Source organism: Trachurus trachurus (assembly GCF_905171665.1).
Source record: "Trachurus trachurus genome assembly, chromosome: 9".
NCBI classification, from domain to species: Eukaryota; Metazoa; Chordata; class Actinopteri; order Carangiformes; family Carangidae; genus Trachurus; species Trachurus trachurus.
This window is the reverse complement of record NC_139895.1, coordinates 3119607-3144113: the sequence shown is the minus strand read 5'-3', so window position 1 is coordinate 3144113 and position 24507 is coordinate 3119607. Positions and strand designations below refer to the sequence as shown.

At 42.2% G+C, this 24507-nt stretch overlaps 1 protein-coding gene across 2 annotated transcripts; it reads left to right on the top strand.

The window, feature by feature from the left end:
• Nucleotides 1–1124: 1124 nt before the first annotated feature.
• LOC310991315 (protein mono-ADP-ribosyltransferase PARP14-like) lies at nt 1125–22791 on the top strand. 2 transcript variants are annotated; one of them, XM_083978971.1, is made up of 23 exons: nt 1125–1369; nt 2951–3036; nt 5337–5364; nt 5646–5720; nt 6341–6514; nt 8197–8322; nt 8610–8711; nt 9056–11249; nt 11396–11550; nt 11725–11795; nt 12124–12360; nt 12675–12896; nt 13129–13231; nt 13366–13515; nt 13627–13680; nt 14885–15070; nt 15824–16027; nt 16425–16552; nt 18178–18413; nt 18539–18810; nt 19366–19505; nt 19703–19877; nt 21865–22791. In XM_083978971.1, exons 1-23 carry the CDS (start codon nt 1183–1185, stop codon nt 22146–22148), a joined length of 5589 nt encoding a protein of 1862 aa, XP_083835097.1. In that variant the 5' UTR covers nt 1125–1182; the 3' UTR covers nt 22149–22791. The 2 variants fall into 2 exon arrangements, with proteins under 2 accessions (XP_083835097.1, XP_083835096.1); XM_083978970.1 differs by having other exon boundaries at nt 11396–11572; nt 11720–11795.
• Nucleotides 22792–24507: the final 1716 nt, after the last annotated feature.

The window sequence follows — 24507 nt, the reverse complement described above, 5'->3', positions numbered from 1 at the left end:
AAGAAATGAATTGATCCAGTATTCATCATTGGTATTTGGAGTCAGTGTTTTAAAGAGACTGATTTTGTCGAATTATCAGTTTGAGAAAAAAGAAAAACAGTTCATATATTGAATGTGTCAAACTGAAAGCTGCACACTTTCACCAGTGGGTGGCGCTGTCGGCTCATTAACACATCCTGTTTATTTCTGTCCTGTCACAGAATCACAGGGTAAAATAATAAAGTACATCTCATTAGTATAATAGTATTTTTACCACTGTAAGTCATAATTACTATCTAAATCTTAAGATTAACGCAGTTAATTGAAGTGTCAGATTGATCGACAGCAGGTTGTGTTGACCTCGGATCTCGGTGCCCAGCCTCCTCAGCGACAGCTAGTGTATGTGTGTGGGTGTGTATATGTGTATGTTTGTCCGCATGTCTATGTATGTGCGTGAGTGTGTATGTAATTGTGTATGTATATTTGTGGGGGTGGGAGGTTTGGGGTTTTCATGGCGTTTTGTATTGTTTTTATCCTCTGTGAAGCACTTTGTGTTACTGCAACGTATGAAAAGTGCCATATAAATAAAGTTGATTTGATTTGATTTGATTTGATTCAGGTCAGTGTAGTTCTGACTGGATGTGGGCGGGTCAGTGTCTCAATGTCTCATCATTGCTGTACTGTAGGCTACTTAAGATAGCCTATAAAATAAATAGATGAGGTTTATTTGGTTCAGTGCAGAACAAACGCATCTGTTCTTCTACATTAATCACATTTTAATTCTGCCTTTTTTTTTTTTAGATGACAGTGCTTATTAGGCCAAAACTAATGAGTCTATATTGATTGCACCGACTGCAACGTCTGAATTTTTCCATCCAACTATATTTATACAACAGACAAACAAACATTATTATTATATGTAATAATAGGAGGGGTCTATCTGCAGCCTAAATATATTTATATGTAGCCTAAATAATGTATTCACAGCCTAATAAAGTAGATGATTACTATGACAAACTATGGCCTGTTGTCAACAAATAGGCTACAGATCTAGTATCACCCTCCACCCCCATGAGTCATCTGTTCAACTTTCTCCCGTTTCTCCACGACTCGAAGCTGAAACGAAAGTGAAAGTGTGTGAAACACGAAGCGACACCGAGTCTCTCCTCACTTTGTCTCCGTTGTTAGTGCTCGGTAGGCGGGATGGACGGAGCGGACTGTCCGCCGCCGGTGGCCGTGGAGGGGGACTGGACCCCGGACCAGACCAAGACCCTGAAGAACAAACTGCAGCTTTACTTCCAGAGCAAGAAGAAGTCCAGCGGAGGAGACTGCCGGGTGGAGCTGGAGGAGAAAGCCCCGAGAGCCGCCGTCTTCTTCCGACTCGAGGAGGGTGAGTCCCCCACTGCCGTGTCCGCCCGGTTCCACGGCACTCAGCACCGGGTCCAGGTCCGAATCCGGGTCTGGGTCTATGACAGAACCGGGTTTCAACAGTCCAGGCGAACCGAGTCTGGACTGAAGACTTTAACCGAGAGAGTTACTGCGACACCGCGGAAACTCTGCACTGTAAAAACATCATCAAACTAGATTTAACTTCATTTAATGTGACTTAACTTCATATTTAATGTCATTTAATGTAGATCGAGGCACATCCTGTTCAAATCGGCAAATTAACTTTTAATCGTCACTGTAAACTGTAGAAACTCTGACGTCATTGGTCAACATGTCACGTGTCAGCTCGTAATAACACAATCAGGTTATTAGATAGTTTCATCCCGAGGGAAATTCACAACTTCCAGGAGTTTAGGATAAAAACATTTTAAAAAGCATGCAATAAAATACTAATAAATAAAGTTTTAAAATGCATAGTTTCTCAGTGTGTTACGGTGTATTATGGTTTTATGGTCTGTTTAGTTATTGACTCACTTATATCAGCTATTGGTTGTGTTTTATACATCAGGCAAGATAATGAGCAGCTGACTTCCCAGCATGCACTGCACCGCTCCGGCCAAGCCTGCGATGGCGATGACACAGCAGGTGGATCAATAATGTAAAATATAAACAGTGATTTAAACTAGTCTGAAGTCATTGGTGGAAAAAAAAAAAAAAAGTTAATAATAAATCTAATAGTAAAAACACATCATAACTTGTAAATGTGATTCTGATGAGGACTTTTATTCTGAAAGAACACTTTGATTGTATTTATTTCTAACAGAACGTTTCACTTTAAATCCTGATGCTTTAACTTATACTTAAATATATTTCTGAACTCTTTTACTTTACTTAAAACTACAAAGAGGTGTTTGTATGGCAACAGACAACATTACCCTAAGATCACTTTACTGTTAGGTAATGGAAATGGGGGAAATACTGATTTAATTCAATCTAATTCAAAGATAAAAATCAAGACACATATTTGATTGATCTGATGACTATAGGCCATAAAAAACATAGACGTCAGGCTGAGACATGTGACGTGGTTCAGTCAGTGCATTAAACAGAGACACTGTTGGTAAAACTGGTAAGAAAAAAAAAAGCTAATTTAACAACAAGTACATATTTGACATTTTTCTTAGTGGTTGAACATCAGTGTGTTCATGTAGAGAAAGGACATTCCCTCTTTTGTTCAATTTCACTTTCAAAGATCCTAAAAAGTCTTTAATGTAACTTATTTACATCTGTTGAAGTTTTTTATGCAGTAAATGATGTAATGGATCATTATATTCAAATATTATGCGCAGCACAGTGTGGAGAGAGATGTTCTACAACCAAAGATAAATAAACTGGAGTGAAGCACCAATAGGCCTACCTTTAAACTCTGCTGGGGTTTAAAATCTCTTTCTTCTTTACACAGCTCTGTAGTCAAATCAGACTTAACAGTGAAAATGATAAGACCTGGCTACGACTGTGTTTGCTGTTCTCTCACTCTGTCAGACTTTTCTGAGTTGTGTAAAATCTGAATCTCTGGTTGCAGTGAGACAGCGAGTCCTGGCGAGAGAGAACCATGAAGTCACCGTGGACCAGAAAACCATCATCAAGTTACGTCTGTTTTCTGCAACAGTAAGTCAGAGAGTTTCAACGTGTCGTTTGTTCACGGTCTTTAAATCAACGTTTCAGTCGTGCATCGGTTGTGAAGAAGCTCGACAGCTGCAGAGTCTCTGGTGTTCAAGTTCAGCTGCAGGATAAACGAAGCAGGAAGTGACTATCAGGGTGGGACAGGATCAGAGGGTTTAGGTTGATCATCAGTTTGGAGCTCGTTCTCTACCTGAGTCTCACTAGTTTACAGCGGTGAAACCAATCGACACGTCCCACTGGTTGATTGTTATTCAGTCAGGTGCTGTCAATCACCCAGATACCGGATGGGCTGATGTATATTTACATGAACAGTATGTATGTGTGTGTATGTGACTGTATATGGGAGTATATGGGTTGAACATAGGTGCATAGGCCTACTGGCTTAATATGAATGTATAGGAGTGTATGTAGGTTTTGAATAGATTTCTATATTTTTAAGTTTTATACCTACTATATAAGCGGTAGGATTATATATGTTTTTTACTTCTTCCTAATCCCTTTCGAGCATGTTATACGGAAGCGCATTGCATTCAATTACGAGAAAAGACCTCGTAATTATGAGATAAGGTGTCTAATTTTTTTTTTTTATCCAGTGAATACAATGCGCTTCCATAATGTTAAGACTGATTTATTAATTTTTTTTTTTATATTACTATTACTATTTTACATACTTAGCTATATTACTCTGTTTTTTTGTTGTTGTTGTTGTTTGCTTTGTCTTCTGTCAGTTTTTTTTTTTGTTCTTCTTTTCTTGTTTGAAATAAAGGCTTAATAATCACATCTTAATAGTCACGTCACAGCAAGAATAAATGGCGGGTCGACAAACAACTGCTGAAAGAAAAACAACCCCGATGGCGCCATAAAGCTCAGATTACTAGAATAATTAGATATTGTGAGTGAGTGGCAGGCAATATAAGATGTATCTTCTCCCTGCTCCCTTCCAACCAATGAAAGAAATGTTGTGATGATATTGTCAAATTGTGAAATTGCCTTGGTTGGAATAAATAAATATAAAGAAAGAAAGAAGCAAATAAACAAATTAAAGCATTGGTATCAGTCAACAGTGTTGTGGGCCGGTCAGGGCCAAGAAATGCCAGGGTTTACTTTCTTTGCCCCAGTCCACCTGCTATAGTTTCTGTCATGTGACACCATGTGACAGGTGAGGTTACAGGTGTAAACCCTGGTGAGATGATGAGTCCTGGTCGACCTTTGGACTGAACCCAGTGAATGTGACGTAGTTCCAGCAGCTCCAGGGTCAGACGGAGTCGGGCCATCGTTGTTTCATTGTTTACTGGTCTGAGGGGGGCGGAGCTTCCTGCTCCTGTTGTTGTCACACCTGTGATCAACGTGTTAGAAATTCCTGAAGCTTTGACCTGAACTCAGTGTTCTTCTTCTTCTTCTGTGGTTGCTGCTGCCTAGCGACAGGGTGTGGTTCCTCCGTCAAACAGTGACGACGATAAAGTTTTAATCAGGACAATAAAACCAACATGGAGGTCACGGCAGAACTCACTGCTCTGAATCTAAAGTCTCCTGTACAGTCGTAAACGTTTTGTCTGAAATTAACCTAAATATTTATTTTTGCAGACAAAACATTCAAACTTCTTCTGCTTCATTTTTGACACATTTTTTCCCCTGAATGTCAGAAGCAAGTTTAAAAAGTTTAAAGTTTTTACTGACAGTGGTGCCTGTGTGAACTCACTGTAACTGCACTGGGATCGGTTTTATAGAGAGAAGTTAAACATTTACTCACCGAGCAGCAATAAGAAACAAATGATCAGAGTCAGTTTTGTTTTTCCTGAAAACCGGATTCTGACTTTGTTTCTTCATGTTTACATTTTTTTTTTCAAAGTATATTTTTTGGCTTTTTGCCTTTATTTGATAGCACACTGTAGAGATAGACAGGAAAGGGGGAGGCAGAGAGAGGGGGAATGACATGCAGGAAAGGTCTGCCCGACGCGGGATTCGAACCGGGGCCGCCTGCGGTGAGGACTGTAGCCTCTACATGGGGTGGCCGCTTTACCCACTGCACCACGCACCGCCCCTTCATGTTTAAATTTATCAGATAATTTCTACAAATGTTGTTGTTGTGAGTTTGTTTCTGTTTGAGTCATATTTCTATTTGAACGCACAACTTTTTTTTTCTGTAAACTGGACTAAAAATGTTCAATTTAAGGGTCGCTAACCTGTGTTACTGTTGTATTTTCCGTTTGTTTGCACATGCTTTAGATATTTTCTTTGAGTGTTTTTTCCTCTTCATGTGACTGAGTCGTTTTTTTTCTCCTCAGACACCGCCGAACAGCGACGACGTCTCAGGTAAAACTCAACTTCAAACTCTTTCTGCTTCTCTCTGGTTTATCTTCAGTCAGACTGCTTTTCTGTTATACAGAGATTCAAACCAACAGGAAGTGAGTGTGACTCTCCACTTCCTGTTCGTGTCTTTCCACTCCAAACTTTAGTTCCTTTTCTTCCTCTGGTTTGACGTGATCGTATCAGTGGAGTGAGAGTTTATTTCTCCTCACTTCATCACGTCTGGTTGTTTTCATGTTGCAGATAAATGATCTAAACTGGACAAACTTGATTCTCTTGATCCTCAGATTCTTCCACAGACTCAAAGGCTCAGGGGTCGGAGGTCGAAGCTGGAGCCGGAGCTGCTGCAGCGGACACACCTGGTAAAAAAAACAAACAAATAAGTGTTTCAGTGTGAAGACAACTCAACTCAAAGTTTAGATTTTCCCATTTAGAACTGTTTTCCTGCAGATTTCCAGGTGTTTTCACAGAAAATAGATCAAATTACTACAACTCCCACTTCCTGAGCTTTCAGCCAGTTCTCTTGTCCGCCATCAGTTTTCTGGAAAGAAGTGTAAAAATTTCATTTAATCTAATGTTTTATTGCACTATTGCAGGCATCATTAAGTTATCAATATTATCATATTATTACTGTTTCAATGTTCAGTTATCTGTTATCTCAGTTCATAAACCCCAGTTCATATCTGAGAGACTTGTTGTTGTTCAGTCAGCAGCAGGTCAGCTGAAAAAGGAAAAACGTTCTAATGAAATCAACCTCAACACAACTAACTGGACTCTGAATGTGGAAAATGTTTGAAGCTCTTTACAGAAAATGTTTGGATGTGATCAGTAAATAACCTGTGAAACAAACCAGTATCCAACCTTGTTTCTCTTGCTATTTCTTTGCATCACAGACGTAATTAATAAAGTGTCAAAACAAACGAAGACAGTAAAATGAGTGACACAGAGAAGGTGAAGTTGTTTTTTACTCGTCTGGTCTCAGAAACAGGGACCGTTCAGAGTTCTGCTGTGGTGCTGGAGAACGTGTCAGACAACATGTGCAGGGATCTGCTGGTGATGCTGGTGGAGAACGTCTCCGGGGCCGACGACAGCAGCTTCAGTCTGGAGATCATCTGGGAGTCCAACAGAGCTGTGGTCGCCTTCGACAAGCCTGAAGGTAACAACCAACTTTCATATACGAATTAATTAGATATTATAAATTATACACATGTTCATGAACAATTTAAATATGTACAGTATACATATACACATTTACCTGTATTCTATATGTGTTATAAATGTATATCTTTACATGTACCAGTATTAATATAAAGTGTCATTGTAGTGTCACCCCTGATGTATGGACCTTCCTGATTTCTTACTTTTTTGCACATTTGTCACACTTGAATGTTTAAGATCATCAAATAAATGTTAATATTAGACAAAGACAACCCAAGTAAACATAAAATGCATGTGACAAAGTAATTCCCCCCTTGTTAAATCATGAACTTACTGTGATAAAGCTAACTTTTTTTGGAAAACTGAGTTCAGTTTCACTGTCCACTCCTGATCACTGCCAAACCTGGTGAATCAAGAAATCACTTCAATAGATCCTATTTGAGTGAAGTGAACATGCAAAAAAGTAAGAAATCCAGAAAGGAGCAAATACTTTTTCAAAGCACTGTATATATGACATTTCTGTGTGGGCTGAAAACAAAAACAAAATAGGATCAGCACTGGAGGTGAATGTTTGGGGAGTAAAGAAAGCTGAGTTCAGTTTCACTGTCCACTCCCTGGCCTGATCACTGCCAAACCTGGTGAATCAAGAAATCACTTCAGTAGATCCTGTTTGAGTGAAGTGAACATGCAAAAAAGTAAGAAATCCAGAAGGAGGCAAATACTTTTTGACGGCACTGTATATATGACATTTCTGTGTGGGCTGAAAACAAAATAGGATTAGGACCGGAGGTGAATGTTTGGGGAGTAAACAATCAATACTTCAGCCCATGTTCTTATTGGGGCTGTTGGGGGTGGATGGTCCATTAGATGGAGAAATGATGAAGACATTGGTTCTGAGTTTTCCACCAACTCATTGTGAAGACAGTGTCCAAAGTCCTCAGATGTTTTGCAGACAGTGTTGACTGGATGAAGCAGTGGAGTGAGAGCGCACTCTGCTGGACAAACTCTGCAACTCGGCACGGTGGCACAGTGGTTAGCACTGTTGCCTCACAGCAAGAAGGGTTCGAATCCCCGGCCGCCCAGGTCCTTTCTGTGTGGAGTTTGCATGTTCTCCCCGTGTCAGCGTGGGTTTCCTCCGGGTGCTCCGGTTTCCCCCACCACTGAAAACATGCCAGCTAGCCTGATCCTCCAGTCAGCGCCCCTGACCAAAGGCACTGGCTCATAATCTGGAGTTGGTCCCCGGGCGCTGCACCGCGGCTGCCACATCCTCAGGGATGGGTTAAATGCAGAGAAAGAATTTCACTGTACTAGCTGTATATGTGACAAATAAAGTACCTTTAACCTTTAACCTTTAACAACAACATTTCTGAATGACCTCAAGCGTTCAGACAGCATTCACTCTGATAACTGATATGTATCTGCATGACACCCATGTGTATGTTACTGTTGTGTACAGTACACAACAGTAACATACACATGGGTGTCATGCATGAGCCTCTAAAGAGTCTGGAGACTTTTAAATGTGGGGCTGTGTTGCTTGTTGTCTCGCATGTGTTCTCCTACAGTTTGGACATTGTTTCTGCGTCCTCATGATGCCTTTGTTGGGTTTTGCAGCTCAGACATGGAACCAGCCTGGTTTCTTCTGATTGGCTTGTTTTAGTAACATGGAGTGTTTTGCAGATGCTGAGAGGTTCCTCACCATGAGTCAGACCAGCAGCAAGGTGCAGAAACAGGGTTTGACCGCTCGACTACTGGAGGCAGCGACGAGCGTCAGGGTGGAGAGTCTTCCTCCAACTGTGGGCAAAGGTACAAACTGTAGAAACACTGCAGTGTCTGGTGTACAGGAGGTTCTGTTGATCCAACAGTGACAATAAACCTGCAGCAACTTCCATGAGATAGAGGGGGCTATTCTTTTTACACATTCTTGTTTTTTCGATATTTAGTGTTTTCAGGCATTTTAATTTGTTGTTTGTATACAATCTGATGTTTTGAGTGCATGTTGGTATTTGTTAATCACATTTTCATCATTTACGGTAATCATTTTCACAAACTTTTCCGTCTTTGTGATTGAAGACTCTTTTTTTCCTTTCCAGACATGTTGGATCTGTATTTTGAGAAGAACTGGATTCAGCCGGACAAAATCGTCATGATCCCAAATGAACAGGCTGCCATCCTCTCTTTCAGTGATGCCAAAGGTTTTTCAACTGATTCTGTTTGTTAAAGTAGATTCAGTATAAGCATTACAGTAACTGTCACATTTGGAAATGCTCTTCGAGATGTCATTACACCATTTGCCAGGAGTATTTGGACATCCTAATAACGTGTTAGAGTTGATTTGTGTTGTCTCAAGTGTGGAAGTACACCTAAGCAGCCCAGGAAAAAGACAGTGTTGGAGGTGTCCACATACTGTAGGACATAAAGTGTCTCCTGTAACTTTGACAACTTAATTGTCATAGAAAATCAAAGAAAATCACAATTGTTTTGTTGTAGATCAAATACTAAACTGAGCTTTCTTCCTTTACTCCTTGTATTGTTACAGTTGTGGAGAACATTTGTACAACAACAGACTACATGATTGGCTCCACTCCTGTCAAGGTGTACCTATACCATGAGTCTCTGGGCACCGCCTTGTACGGCAAGGAACGACCAACTTGGAAGATGCCTGATCCCGTCACCGAGCGAGTTCACCAAACTGTCTGGAAATTCCTCCTGATGAAGAAACAGTTAAAAAGCATCAATGATCAGATGGGTCCATACTTTTGCAGTGTGGATTTGGATAATCCCGAGGTGAAACTGAGTCCTCTTCCCAGCTTTTTGAGGCAGAAAGACCTGACTGCGAAACATGTAGAGAACTGGGCTGTTACGGCCCAGGAGGCCTTCCGTCAGCTGATGTCTCAGTACTCGGCCTTTGAATGTCCAGCGAATGCACCTGCATGGAAAGCTGTAGAGAAAGAGGTGCGTTTGGTTGTCAAGGAAGACGCTTACCTGGTACTGGATGCACCCAGGGGGGCTTTGATGGTGGCTGGCCTAGAACATGATATCAAACAAATCAAGGCTCCGGTGGAGAACCTGGTTCTTAAAGCCATGAGTCAGATCGAACGGCAGACTAATGGTATCTCTGATGTGATGGACTTGTCACCTGCGATGTTCTACATCCTGAAGCAGGACGGGCTACACAACTTTGCACTCAGCATTTCCCCTGATATGATCCTGTCCTACGATGAAGAAGCTCAGAAGTTAACCATTTCAGGACTCCCTGGAGAGGTTTACAAGACCAAATCATGGATCTTGGAGCGGAATGTGCATATGAGTAAAAAACAGCTGAATCTCCCTCCAGGTCTTCTAGACTTTCTGAAGACAGTGGATTCAATGGCCATGTCCCAGGACCTGTTCACATCCCAAGGGATCAGTGCCATCTACAGCACTGACACTAAAGGGGTTTTACTGTTGGGCAGCTCTGACAGCATCCTCTCCGAGGCAGAGAGTAGGATGAAGGCAGTTTTGTCTGTGAGCACTGTGGATGTGGAGGATGAAGAAGTTTTGAGTCTTCCCAGCTGGGTGGACTTGACCAAACAACTTCTTGATGCCTACAATTCCTCTAAGAAGAGAACGGTGGACATTCAGCTCCACCCAAAAAGAAGAGACAAAATAACAGTGGCCGGCTTTATGACTCCAGTCAAGGAGGTCAGCAGCAATCTGAGGGAATTCATTGGGAACTTCTCACGAGTCAAAGAAACCGTTCGTGTCAAGTCCTGTGCTGTTGTTCAGTTCCTTGACAAGAAGAAATCACATGATTGGTCCAGTATTGCCAAAGCTAATCATGTGGCAATCCACTTAGACTCAGAACGACCAAGAATCACTATTGCTGGGGCTCGTCTTCATGTTCAGAAAGCCAAGTCTTGCCTTCTGGAACTGACCAGCACTTTCTTCCCTGACAACTTGATTATTGACAAGCCTGGAGCAAAGAAGTACTTCCAGTCACATGGAAGCATTTTTCTGTCAACAATAATGACAGAGTTCAACTGTGTGGTCCTGCTTCGTCCAGAGAATCAAGAGGAAGATGAAGAAGATGAAGAGGAAGTGAACTACGAGAGAGAAGGTGGGCATGGTTATTGCAATGTGAAGACCACCAGTGGAGTCCTAGTTTCGGTCAGCAGGGCAGACATCTGTAGCTTCAACGTTGATGCAGTAGTTAATGCAGCGAATGAGGATCTACAGCACATTGGTGGCCTGGCTTTGGCTCTGCTCAAGGCTGCAGGACCAAATCTGCAGAGGATCAGCAACGATTACATCTCCAAATATGGAAAACTACGCCCAGGTGACGCCATCGTCACAGATGCATGTAACCTGCCTTGCAAGTATGTAGTTCATGCAGTCGGTCCTCGATTCTCAGACTATGACAAGAAGACATCAGTGTCACGCCTGAAGCTTGCTGTTAAAGAAAGTCTGAAACAAGCAGAGATGGCAAACTGCTCCAGCATCGCCCTGCCGGCCATCAGCTCAGGTGTGTTTGGTTTCCCTGTTGAACTCTGTGCTGAGACCATCGCTCAGGCTCTGCGGGAGTACTGTGACAGTCCAGGAGGTCCAGGATCGTTGACTGAGATTCACCTGGTGGATAACAACCACAACACAGTCGGAGTCCTGGCCAAAGCTGTCAACCAAGAGTTCCTTGACCTGGGACCCACCATGACAGTACCTCAGCAGGGAGGCGGGAGAGCTGGTTGGTCTTCAAGGTAAAGTGTTTACCGATGATTTGGTTATACTGCAAGAAGTTAAAATAGTAGAAAACTGTGAAATATACTCTCAGCTTCATATCACTGCACAATACATATGTAGCTTAGGTGGACTGAAGGTGAATTTTTATGTTATTGTTCTCCAGTGGACATCAGCAAGGTCGAGGTCAAGGGGGAAGAGGAAGAAGAGGGAGAGGAGGGAATAGAGGTGAATTTCATGAAGGCCAGCAAGACAACTGGGGAAGTCACAGCCCCAGAGGACACACCACGCCTGGAGCACATGGAGGACATGGAGAACACGGTGCATATGGACGACATGGAGGGTAGGCTTCTTTGTCTATTTGTTTAATGTTTATTTTCTGGCATCTGCTCTTTTCTCCAGGGTTCTTAATTTTGAATCATGTTAGTGGAGTCTGAGATATTTCTAAAAAAGCTTTGGATGCAGTGACGTCTTCTCTGTTTGGCTGCAGACCAGGGAAGCTGGAGAAGACCACCGCTGAGGGCCTGAGGATTGTTCTCTGCAAGGGAAGCATTCAGGACCAGAAGGTGAGAACTGACTCGGCCGATCCACTTTTGATGCATCTTTTCAATAATGCAGTTTATGATGAACTGCAGAATTTGTGTGGATTCCGGGAGCAGTATTTTGGGATTAAGATGAAGGAATTGATTTATTTGATTAGTTTGTTGATGATACATAGTTTAAAACAGACTTAACCACAAACCTCAGATCTTTTTTAGTCTCTGAGTTGAATTCGACTGATATTTATCTCCTTTATATTTTTATGGAGCATTGGAGAACTGACTTTGAATTGAATCATTGAATGATAATCAATGTTTTGAAATTAGTTTTCTGATCATGTACTGTCCTCCACAGACCGATGTCATTGTCAACACCATCTCAGAGAACATGAATCTGGGCCAGGGAGCTGTTTCCAAAGCGATCCTGGAGGCGGCCGGACCGTCTCTGCAGTTGGCTGTTCGGTCTGAGGCCGCGGTGGCCACTCTGCAGCACGGAGACGTCGTCATCACCGACGGCTTCAAACTCAACTGTCGCAAAATTTTCCACGCAGTTTGTCCTTTTTGGGCCAATGGAGGAAGGCAGGCAGAGGAGGTGAGTGGCTTCACACAGCAGGTTTAAGTCTACAACAGAGCGACTGAGGTTTTTTATTTCACAGAAAAATTTAAAGTTCAGTTTTGTAACAGAGACAGTTTGTCATGTGGTTCTGCTTGTATGTGGTCATATTATTTTAGTAAATGTAATGTTTATTGAACACATTTTCTCACAAGCCTGAGGCCTTTGTGAGGACAGAAGATAAACACTGGGGATTTGGTTTGTAAAGTTGTGACATGTAAGTCTCCAAATAAAGGTCTATACTCACTGAATTCATTTGACCCCTCAGCCTCTGTGTCCATTGTCTGTCTCAGGTGTTGGTAACCATTATCAGGGATTGTCTGAAGGAGGCAGAAAAGCTGAAGATGACGTCACTGTCGTTCCCGGCCATCGGTACAGGAAACCTAAGTTTCCCCAGAGACGTGGTGTCCAGAGTCCTGATGAGGGAGATCCATTCATTCAGTCGCAGCAGAACTCCTCGCCACCTTAAACATGTGGCCATTGTCGTCCATCCCAGTGACCAACAAACTGTGGATGTAAGTGACTAATTCACGAGTTGGTTCTGAGAATGAAACACATTGCACTGTGGGTAATGTAGGCAGCAGACTTTGACAAAGAAGAAGAAATGGAATGAAAACAAATGGTTCTGCCAATCGACTTATATCTTGATTAAACTTCCCATTATCGGTCCAACAAGAGACTTGAAGTCTTTGCTCACTTCACTACTGCAAAAATCACAACATAATATGTCAACATGTTGTTTGTCAGTGTTTCACCAGGGAGTTCAAAGGTCAGAGCAGTCAGACACACATCCAACATGAAACTCAGACCTTTAACGAGCCACCGGCCCAGAAATCACAGCAGCCCTCAGGTAAGAAGCACCCGTCGTCTCTGCCTTTATTCACGAGCAGTCGAACCACTGAGAACACAAAGAAAAGCAACACATCAAGCACAGGAAGTCTGTAAAGAGACATATTAAGGTGTGCGTGTATTTGTGTGTGTCAGGCTCCTTCGGTCGGGTATCGTCTCCCTCTCTCGGAGTGTACAGGATGGAGATGGGTCAGCTGACCCTCGAGGTGTCATCAGGAGACATCACCAAGGAGGCCAGTGATGTCATCATCAACTCCTCCAATTCACACTTTAACCTGAGATCAGGTGACTGTTGTCCTCTTGTTTTCTTCTGTTTCTTTGAATGCTGTTATTGTGTTTTTACATACAACGCATCATTTGTTTTAATAACTGTGCGGACTCTCTTTTATATCTTAGGGGTGTCAAAGGCGATCTTAGATGGTGCTGGGTATAATGTTGAGCAGGAGATTGGTAAGTACCTGTAGCTGTGATTGATTTATTGATCATCAGGCAGGTCGAGGGATGTAAGGAAACCCAATGTAGCTCAGACAGAAGCTTTAGTGGACAGAGGTGTTAGGTAAACATAACACATATGCTAATACAATACAGTGACCAAAGCCCTGAATACCTCCTTAATTCTGTTAGAAAACCAATGTTAAAGGTAAAAGAATAACCCATAATGGAATGAACCCCACCGATGTCAAAATATAACAACTATTCCCCACATTACCATAACATTTTACATTGGTATGCAACTTGCATTCTGTAAGCTATAATTTAATTAAACTGTAATTTAATAATATAAAGCTAAAGTCAGAAAGTAGCTAATATTAGTTAGCCAATGGTAACTTACCGCTAAACTTGAAAACTAGCTAGCTAAACTGTAACTTAAAGCTTAAGTCAAAAACTAGCTAATGTTAGTTAGCCAATGGTAACTTACCTCTAAACTTGGAAACTAGCTAGCTTAACTTTACTTAAAACTTAAGTCAAAAACTAGCTAATGTTAGTTAGCCAATGGTAACTGGGGAGCATACATCAGTCCAACTGCCCAAAAGTCTGACGGCTCATTTCTCCGACTACTCATTCTACAGTGTTAAGGTTAGGTTTAGGGTAAGGTTAAGGGTTAGGGCTACTTAAGTCGGAGAAGTGGGAGGTCGGACTAATGGACGCAAAAATAAAGAAATGTATGGTCGGAGAAATGGGTAGTCGGACAGACGCCATGCGCCCATGGTAACTTACCTCTAAACTTGAAAACTAGCTAGCTAAACTGTAATTTAAGGCTAAAGTCGAGTGTACTAACCAAGGAAGCTAGTTAGCTAATGCCACTGGCATGAAGCATTTAGAGAAGAGACTGGAGGAAACTCACTGTGTTAAGCATGGGGGTCAAAATCTTATCAGGCCACTCAGGACGTGCCACAAGATTCTTCCAGCTTCAAAGAACTTTACCAGACAGCAGGTCTTCTTGTCTCATTGCTACCACTCCACTGACTGATGTTAGTCTCTGAACATGAGGGCTAGTGAAGTACCACTGTCTTCATAGGTTAGTGGCAAAACAAGCTCTATGGTGGCTGTACTTGGATTGAAATTACAGGTATTGACTGAAGTATGTTCACTGTAGAATTTCACTCTGTCTGACCTGGATTAGAGGGAATTGATATTTGGTTCCTCTCTGTAGCGAACTCTCTAGGTAACCAGCCTCATCCAATGATCTTGACGTCAGCTGGAAACCTGCCCAGCAGACACATCATCCACATCGTCGGACAGAACGATCCTGCAAATATCAAGAACATTGTATACTCAGTGCTGAAGGTCTGCGAGGAGAACAAGTTCAGCTCCGTAGCCTTCCCGGCCCTGGGCACAGGTCTGTCCTGACAAAAAACAAAAGCTTCAGTAGTAGCAACTCAAACAAGACTCTACATTTAGCCTATAATTCTCTTTTTTTCCTCTCCCTTGTTCCCTGTGTTACTTATTCATTTTGTCTTTTCTATCATGTCATTGCCATGTTATTTGGATTCACAGTTAATGGTATCTATCTATCTATCTATCTATCTATCTATCTATCTATCTATCTATCTATCTATCTATCTATCTATCTATCTATCTATCTATCTGCAAGTACTGTAGATTGAAGCAGATGTCAGTAATTCAAGCTTCAAAGATGATGGCTATGACAAACGGGGGGATTCAGTGGATGATTTCTAACAGTTTATTATTATGGCTCCAACATCTGGATCTAAGTTCAATTCATGTAAAGCACCTTTGAAATTTCAGTATTCCCAAAACTGAACAAGGCCTACAGTGCCGCTTCAGTCCAGGTGATGGTGCTAATGAGTTTATAAACTGGAGATTGTACATTTAGGGCAGTACCTTCATTTACTTGATAAATATTCTTCTTAATGTAACTCCAAACATCACCTAGGCTGTTATTACAGTTATTTTCACTTTTATTCATTGTTCATTTCATCTTTTGCTTTAAAGAAGACACAAAATAGTGAGAAATGCTTATCATGAGACAGTTGGTCTGTCAATGAGTTTTAAGACTAAACAGTCTCTGCAACACAATCCTATTGGCCATCATCATCATCAACATCACCGGTCCTTATTTGCCCATTAGGTCAGGGAGGGGCCAACCCATCGGCGGTGGCCGATGCGATGGTTGGTGCAGTGGTGGACTTTGTGAGGAAGAAGCAACCGAGATCTGTTCGCTCTGTGAAGATCTTGATCTTCCAGACGGTCATGATCAAAGAGTTCCACACCAGCATGAAGAAGAGACAGGGAGAGGAGGTGGAGCAGAAGAGCGTCTTCACCAAGATTAAAGGTATTAAACGTTCTGTTGGTAAACTCTGCCTACATATAGTTAGAATGGTTTCATTTTAAAAAGATAATAAGCGTTAAGAAGTTTCCTAAAACAGCTAATTGTAGTTTTTAATCAACTAATAGTTGTTGGGGAATATTTTTAGTGAGAGTAATCCAAATTTGGTGCTGAAGTAAGTAGTAGAGGGAGAAGTCTATATGTGTGTGTGGGAATCAGTGTGTGTTGATGATGAAGGAGACTAACTGATGAATCAGATACATCAGGTCTGATTTAATAAACATCTGTGTATCCAAATAATTATTGGCTAATAAAACCAAAGCTCCAACAAAACAACCACACTATGAAAACCACCATCACTGTCACTGCCATGAACATGAATCTATTGTTACTGCTTTTTCAGAGGGCTTCACACAATTCACTTCATTTCTTACGGGATCTGTGGACGAGCGGTCTGGAACTGAGGACTTGGTTCTGGAGGCAGAAGAGTTTGAGTCTACAGAGTTTCAGCTGTGTGCTGACAACAAAAAGGTTCACACGTGTTCATTCTCTCCATGTGTTATATCTTTACTTTGAGAGGGCGTCTTGATTCTGGACTCAAATCAACAACCACGTTTTATTCATTTACTTGATTTGGTTGGCTGTTCGAATCCCGCTCTGTCCGGGTTGCTGCTATATTGTCCTTGGGCAAGACACCTTACCCACTTTGCTCCTGATGGGTCGTGGTTAGCGCCTTGCATAGCAGCTTCCGCCATCACGGGGTGTTCCCACCAAACGCGATGACGCTTCATCGCGCGTCGAGATTACATGTAAAGTCAATGCAAACACGCGATTAGTCGCGTCATCGCGCCGGGCGATGCGATGGACGCGATAGCGCGGCGCGATGGACGCGTTGGCCGCGAAAAATCGCCTCCATCGCGTCGCCCGGCGCGATGACGCTTCATCGCTCGAGTTCAAATAATTGAACTTTTGCGGCGAATTCGCGTGAAGACGCGCCGCGACAGCCTATCAGCTTTGAGATCGTCACCGACGTGCTGACGTACGGACGTACTGGTGTTCCCTTGGCAGTTTAGTCAGAGCGAGTCTATTGACAATATTAGAAGTTTTCTGGTTTAGATTAGTTTATTATTCAGATCCCCATTAGCGGCAGCAAAGCCACAGCTCTTCAGTGTTGCTTTTCCGGTTTGGATATTCGGACCTGAAAGCCCGTTATCACTGCTGTTTTCAACCAGCGGGCGCTGCGAGCCGGCCGCCCCGTCCCAAAGCACTCAACAGGCGGTCAGTCACACAGTAGTTCACGGAGCCGTCTCCTCCTCCTCCTCCTCCTGCAGCCAGAGACACACACCGCTGTTCCTCTCCCATCTACAGGGACAGGAACAGTGCAGCGACGGTGGTTATCTCAGCCAGAGAATGAAATAGTGGGAGAAATGTTGTTGTTTGGGCGGGCTCGTCGCGCGACGCGATGCTGCGACGAGGCGTTTTTTGCATATTGAACCAGCGTCAAAACTGGAGCGTCTAGCGCGACGCGATTTCATTTGACGCGCGATTCAATCGCGTTCATCGCGTTTGGTGGGAACACCCCGTCAGTGTGGGAATGTGTGTGTGAATGGATGAATGCGATGTATGATGTAAAGCGCTTTGGGTATCGTTGCAGGTATAGTAAAGCGCTATATAAATACAGACCATTTACAAAAAACAGCTATTGCTGGGACAGATTACTAGTCCAAAGATCTATAACTGTGTCCCAGCTCAGGGAATTTGTCCTTCAGAGGACGTGGTCTACAGAGTTGTGGCTACATGGCTATACATCAAAACAAAAAGAATCAGCACTTGCTCCTGCATTCAGATGAAGCTCAATAGACTGAAACGTTGACTTAACAATTAAAGAACTTCAAGTGAGTGTGGGAGCAAGTGCTGATTCTTTATGTTGAACCTGACTGGGGATCTGTTCCCAGCACCACCCTAAAGGAGAATGTGCATGCTGGTTAAGCCTTGATAATATACAGCAAAACAAACGGCTGGTTAAAGCGGCCGCCGGACCCGGTTTGCTGTCTATCTCTACTATGCGCTCTCAAATAAAGGCAAAAAAGCCAAAAAAAAATACTTAAAAAAAAGAAATAGTGGTTTGTAGCTTCACAGCCATTTCTCTGCCACAGGCTGTGAGTGACACTAAGCGGAGGATTGAGCAGCTGATCTTGGCCGAACAGGCTCAGAGAACCATCACAGACAAGTTCATCAGTCACCTGTCGCAGGCCGACGTTGAGCAGCTGAAGACCCTGCAGAGGGAACTGACCGTCAGCATCCGTCTGGACAAAGGACAGGAGGAGCAGGAACCCAGCATCCACCTGGAGGGTCTGACCAGAGACGTCCACACTGCAGAGTCAAGAATCAGGTCAGAAAACAAGGGCTATAGTTATGATATAAAAACAGAATGAATACACAACAGAGTCTCAGTCTGGATCACTACATGTCAAAGTATTTTATTGTTTCTTTTCTTAATCTCTTTCTGACCGTCAGCAACATCATCCGGAGGGTGGAGAGGGCGGAGAACTCGAAGACCCAGGCCTTGATGCTGAGTTCTCTGGTGGAGTGGCAGTTTCAGCATCGCAATGGGAGTATGGTTTCCTTCGACATGTACACCAACCTCATCCTGGAGGAGGCCCTGGGGAAAAAAGAAATCGTGAAGATAAAGATTAATAATGAAACGTATAATGCTGATGCACAGATTAGAAAAGCTGTTTCGATGAATGGGCATAAACAGCTGGAGCTGCTCAGGAAAGACTTGAAAGGTGAATGATTATTGTGTGAATCCCAATTTAAAGGGACAACGAGGAGTTTCTGTTTGGTTATAAAAAAGTCTCACGTTAATGTGGATGAATCTACGTTACCACTTGTTAATGGGCCCATTTTCAATAAATATATCGTTTTGTCTCTATGGTTATTTTGTTATTATTAGTGGTGGTGGAAATGCTGGGCGAGCCGACCAGCTTTTCTTTACTTTCGGTTTTGTGGCGAGTCATGAGAATAACGCCGCCGAATCTCCGTTTATGGTGGGAACTACGACGGTATGTGATCGTCTTCCAACCTCTGACTTTAATTCTTGATGAATGAAAACATGAGTCTGTCTTGCGCCGGTCAAAGAATTTCACGGTGCGGAGGCTCATAAATGTAGAGTGAAGACACTTCACTTTTCCAAAACTCCTCGTTGTCCCTTTAACCGACAATTCAAATATTAAGCGCAAAGCTGTAATCTTAATTAGATGAACATGTCCCTTTGAAAATATCAGTATCTGTATGTTCCATTTTCCTACCTCAAACAAACGTTCCTGTTGTGATGTTTGCAGCTGACGCTGCCCTGCCTGGAAACTGGGACGACATGCAAGGCGACATTGTGAAGCTGTTTCCCCTGACAAGAGGATCTAATGAATACAATGATGTGGAGAAGGAACTCACAAAGACGGGTCTTACTCTAAACATCATCAGTGTACGGCCACTATATGATTGGTTTAACTATAATACAGTAGCACTGGTATCTGGGATATTTTGATTTTGGTCATTAGTAATACAATAAAAATAGGATTAGTTATAATAAGGAAAGAGAAAGTAGCAAACACATTAAGTCAACAGAGTGGCAATGACTTACAGAATGAATAACATGTTGTGTTGTAACTTTGTTGGCAGATTGAACGAGTCCAAAACACGACACTGTGGCAGAGTTACCAGCTCATGAAGAAACAGCTGGAAGTGAAGAACGGCCACACCAACAACGAAAAGCTGCTCTTTCATGGCACCGCTTCCACCTCCATTGATCTCATCAACAAACAGGGCTTCAACCGCAGCTACGCAGGAGCACACGGTAACAGCCTCACAAAGTCATTTTTAGTGTGAATGCTGATTGTTCTTCGGGTCGGCCATTTTCTTTCTTTTCCCCGGAAAAAAGGGCAAGACTGCTATCGCCCCCACAGGAGCTAACACACAAGGGACCTACACAGTTGAGCTTACCAGTCCTGTATCTGTAATAAGGGTGGGCGATATGGCAAAAATATCATATCACAATTTTAGAAAAATAAAATAACGATCTCGATTTTATCACGATCTTAAATCGAAAATTGAAAAACAGACAATTTAGGTCAAGAGCCTTTCTGAACAGATTTTAATGGGCTTTATGCACAGCTCCACTACTTCCTGAACTTAAGGCAGCTCCTTTATTCCCTGTTTTACATTATTGGGAAAAACTGATTAATCCAGGTGTGTCTGAGTAGTCACAATGATCAGACACACCTGGATTCATCAGTTTGGGAGCTGCCTGTCAGAAATTCAGGAAGTAGTGAAGCTGTGCATAGAGCCCATTTAAATAGCTGCAGTTTTGCCAACATGTGCAAGTAAACATACTCTGATAAAATGCACTCTTGTAACATAAAAGGTAGCTTTTATTTAGGAGGGGGGTTAGGGGGGTTGTTAGTTGGACTAGGGGGGCGTTCGCGGTAATTTGAACACTGTACAATTAGCGCGATATAGCGCATTTACCGTTTATTAGCGGCCAAGAGCAACCTATCCATGCGTCCTTGTGTGTGTGTGTAGGCTACATACGTGCAGTGTGCCCGCACGTGAGAGAGACGGCAGGTGGAGGGGCTGACTGGCAGAGATGAGAGATAGTGAAACGCTGTTTAAAAAAAAAAAAAAGAAGCAACCATCTCCTGCTTTGGCTTTCAGCCATGGCTCTCTATGCGGCTACCGCTACACACACAAACAAGGAGGCGGGTAAGAAAGCGCGTCACTGCCCGTAATTCGCTATGATTGGTCGTTCAGGTTGACGACGTAATAGTAGTCTGGTGCGTCGGTGCATCAGCATAGAACTGCAGTTTATAGAATGTGCCCCAGACGATCCTACGATCTCTGCACTTTGGCAGATCGTCTACACGCTCTAATCCTTCACAATGTAATATCGTCATATCGCCCAGCCCTAATCTGTAATAATAGCCACATTTTTTGGATTTTAAAACATTTTAACCCTCAATCTTCCATTTGTATGGAGGCCAATGCCAATTTGTTTGTCAATCACTTTGGTCAAAACTGAAAAAATATTAATATCTCAGACATTCATGCTTCCCGGAGAATTAATCTTACTGAAGTCTGTAACATCTAGCCACTGGCAGGTCACAGGTGTCACTCATGTTAGTATCACAGCGTGTGTGAATCATAGACAGTGTACCTTACTGTCATCATAAGATGTCTGGAATTTTCCAGATCTCTGGAAAACCAATCATGTAATTTAGGTTTATTAAGTGTGTGTGTTAAAGGTTGATTATGTAGAATATTTATTAAAAGCTATATTTTTACAAAAATAATACATCCATGGGGCGTTTTGAGGGTTACAGAATGAAAGTAGTGCTTTTCCATAAAAAAAAAAAAAATTGTCTGAAATAATGTTTTTAAAAAATTTGACGGGCTCGACAATGATTCTCTGTCACGTTCTGTTTACATTCGCCACCGAACTTTTTTTTTTTTTTTTTCAACTTGACGAGAGCAGTGACAGCGGAGGCTCTGAGCGCAGGTTTGGTTTTCAGCAGCGGTGTGGAAGGCAGAGAGCCTCCACTCTCCCTGTAACAAGCTAAAAGTCATTTATTATGCTGTTAATGACGGTAAAAATGAAACTATGATGATAATTTCCTGCATAGTTCTCCTCCTCTGCTGTCCTCTGATCAGAACGGAGTCCCTAGCAACGGCCCGTTTTACATAGCAACGGTCTGGCGTTCTGTTGTTGTTCTGGTAAAACTACAAAGTCAACCTTTAAGTGTGTGAGTGATAGTTTAATCTGTTCAATGTGTTTATTTTTGTTGCAGGTGTCATGTATGGTAATGGTTCCTACTTTGCTGTGGACCCTGTCTACTCAGCAGGGGGCTATGCCAAGCCGGACGCCAATGGTCACAAGCGCATGTACCTAGCCAGGGTCTTGGTTGGTGACTACACCATTGGGAGACGTGGAATGATCACCCCACCTGCAAAAGGCTCTGGGAATGCTGCAGATCTGTACGACAGTGTCGCTGATACGACTCCCAACCCAACCATATTTGTAGTCTTCAGTGACATACAGGCTTACCCAGAATACCTTATCACATTTACTTAAACTACCATGATCACACTGTACTGATATGCGCTAAAAAATCTTAAAATTACAACCATATTATAAAAGCTGTAATATTGTTAAACTTTTTTGGGTGCTGTATGCAAGTTTTTGCTATTGCTACATAGCCAGTGTTAGCATTAGCAACTGATTCCTATCTCCAATGGTGGAAGGCAATACCAATGTCAATTCTTGTTTTGCTTTTGTTTCAGTCAATTTGTTTCTTCCACAGAAGTAACTAACCAGCTAGCCTGGAGATATCCCATACTACCGTAGGCCACCATTTTACAATAGTGAGTCATATTGTAGTATCCAATCTGAAGCTGATGGAAATGGAAACAAAGTTTGCTCACTGGGCTGTTGAGGGCGGAGTTAGATTAGCTAGCCATTACAAATCAAACTGGTGTAATACTATTTTACTGTTTCTTTCCAGCAGCTACATATTGTTGTTTGTAACCGACAGCAAATGTTGTTTTGAATTTAAAACCATAATATCTGTTCTACAACGTTAGCTGTCTGGTATTTTTAGCCACGGTAGTTCTGTAACAACATTAACTTGTAAATGATCTGAGTAGAGACACTGTCACATGTGACCACCATGCTCCTGTAAACTTTGATTACATTTAAATAAAGTTTTGAATCTGAATACTACTTTCACCACTCTTTATTATTCTCTTCTGACAATGAAAACATTTTTGAGAGAGGAGTCACTGTGTAATATATTACTGATACAGGGAAATAAATATTTCACCAGCACTGTTTCATCACTTGTTGGGCTGTTTAGGCCAAACACTGACACTCATTAACTCTGGTAATTCAGGTGTGGTAGTGGAGTTAAAAAGTGTCTCTCGAGTTTCAGTTTTACAACATCAGTCCTGTGTTCCTAAAGGGTTGGAGAAGGAGCAAGTGGAGATAACCAGTAAGTCTCTCTTGGAAATGTGTTTTTGATTTTTTAATGACGCAGAGTAGAGTAGGAGGAGACTGCTGTTGTTGAGGGAGATAAATGAAGAGCTGCACTTTACTTTCACTTTCTAACTCTTTTGAACTGTACAGGACCTGGGTCACATCTGAGTAAGTCCCATAAAACCAATCCAACTGAAATCACTGTTGTGTAGTGGTACATTTAGAAAAGTTAGTGTTATTTGCTGGAACTTTACGTATTTTGTAGAAACAAGTGAGTAGTAATTCCACATTGTTGCTCATTATGTTTAATGTAAACTGGTTTAATAGTTGTTTTAATCTCTGGATTCCTGCAAATTCACTCCTTTGGTGTTTTTGCTGTGTGTTTTATGTGTAATGGAGGTCCATGGGTATAGTCAGTCACAAGGTACCAGTGAGGAGAAGTGACAACGTGTGGCGGTTAGCGGTACTGAAGTTAAACTCAGTCACCCATAAAAGATGTGCTAATTGACCTCTTGGCGAAACGGTTTGCATCATCGCCTGCGATGCGTTAGACTCGGGGCAGGCCAGACAACATCGGTTGCATATGTGTGTACTGGTAATTTCCATATAATGCATTTTCAAATTACATTGTTGGTTAAGACTTCGTTTAGGGTTAGATTTAGGCTTAGGTTTGGTTATAGCCTTTAGAGAGACAGGCTATGGAATGCATCATGTCAAGGCCTGTTCTCACAGCAGTACAAGTGTGTGTGTGTGTGTGTGTGTGTGTGTGTGTGTGTGTGTGTGTGTGTGTGTGTGTGTGTGTGTGTGCATCAGTTAGAACCAGGAATTTCCTCTATTCTGCTTAACAGGAAGTGAGTACAGGGAGATAAATGAAGAGCTGCACTTTACTTTCACTTTCTAACTTTTTCAAACTGTACAGGACCTGGGTCACATCTGAGTAAGTCCCATAAAACCAATCCAACTGAAATCATTGTTGTGTAGTGGTACATTTAGAAAAGTTAGTGTTATTTGCTGGAACTTTACGTATTTTGTAGAAACAAGTGAGTTCTTAATTCCACATTGTTGCTCATTATGTTTACGTAATGTAAACTGGTTTAATGGTTGTTTTAATCTCTTGATTCCTGCAAATTCACTCCTTTGGTGTTTTTACTGTGTGTGTGTGTGTGTGTGTGTGTGTGTGTGTGTGTGTGTGTGTGTGTGTGTGTGTGTGTGTGTGTGTGTGTGTGTGCATCAGTTAGAACCAGGAATTTCCTCTATTCTGCTTAACAGGAAGTGAGTACAGGGCCCATATTCACAAAGAGTTGCGTTTAGTGATGTAATTTTGAGAAAAACCTTAACATTTTTCCTCAGTTAAGAGTAGAAGCTGGTAAAGATAAAAGATTTTCACAAAGCATGTCAGCCCTTACGGGAGCTGAGGTTGTTGTTGTTGAGGAGGAGGATACCAAACAGTGAATGACAG

Bases quoted from the DNA above. Each gene is read 5' to 3' on its own strand.
- LOC310991315 (XM_083978970.1), top strand. From the start codon at position 1,183: ATGGACGGAGCGGACTGTCCGCCGCCGGTGGCCGTGGAGGGGGACTGG. The intron at 5,721-6,340 runs GTAAAAAAAACA...GTCTGGTCTCAG, and splicing joins TGCTGCAGCGGACACACCTG to AAACAGGGACCGTTCAGAGT. The intron at 13,516-13,626 runs GTGACTGTTGTC...TTTATATCTTAG, and splicing joins ACACTTTAACCTGAGATCAG to GGGTGTCAAAGGCGATCTTA.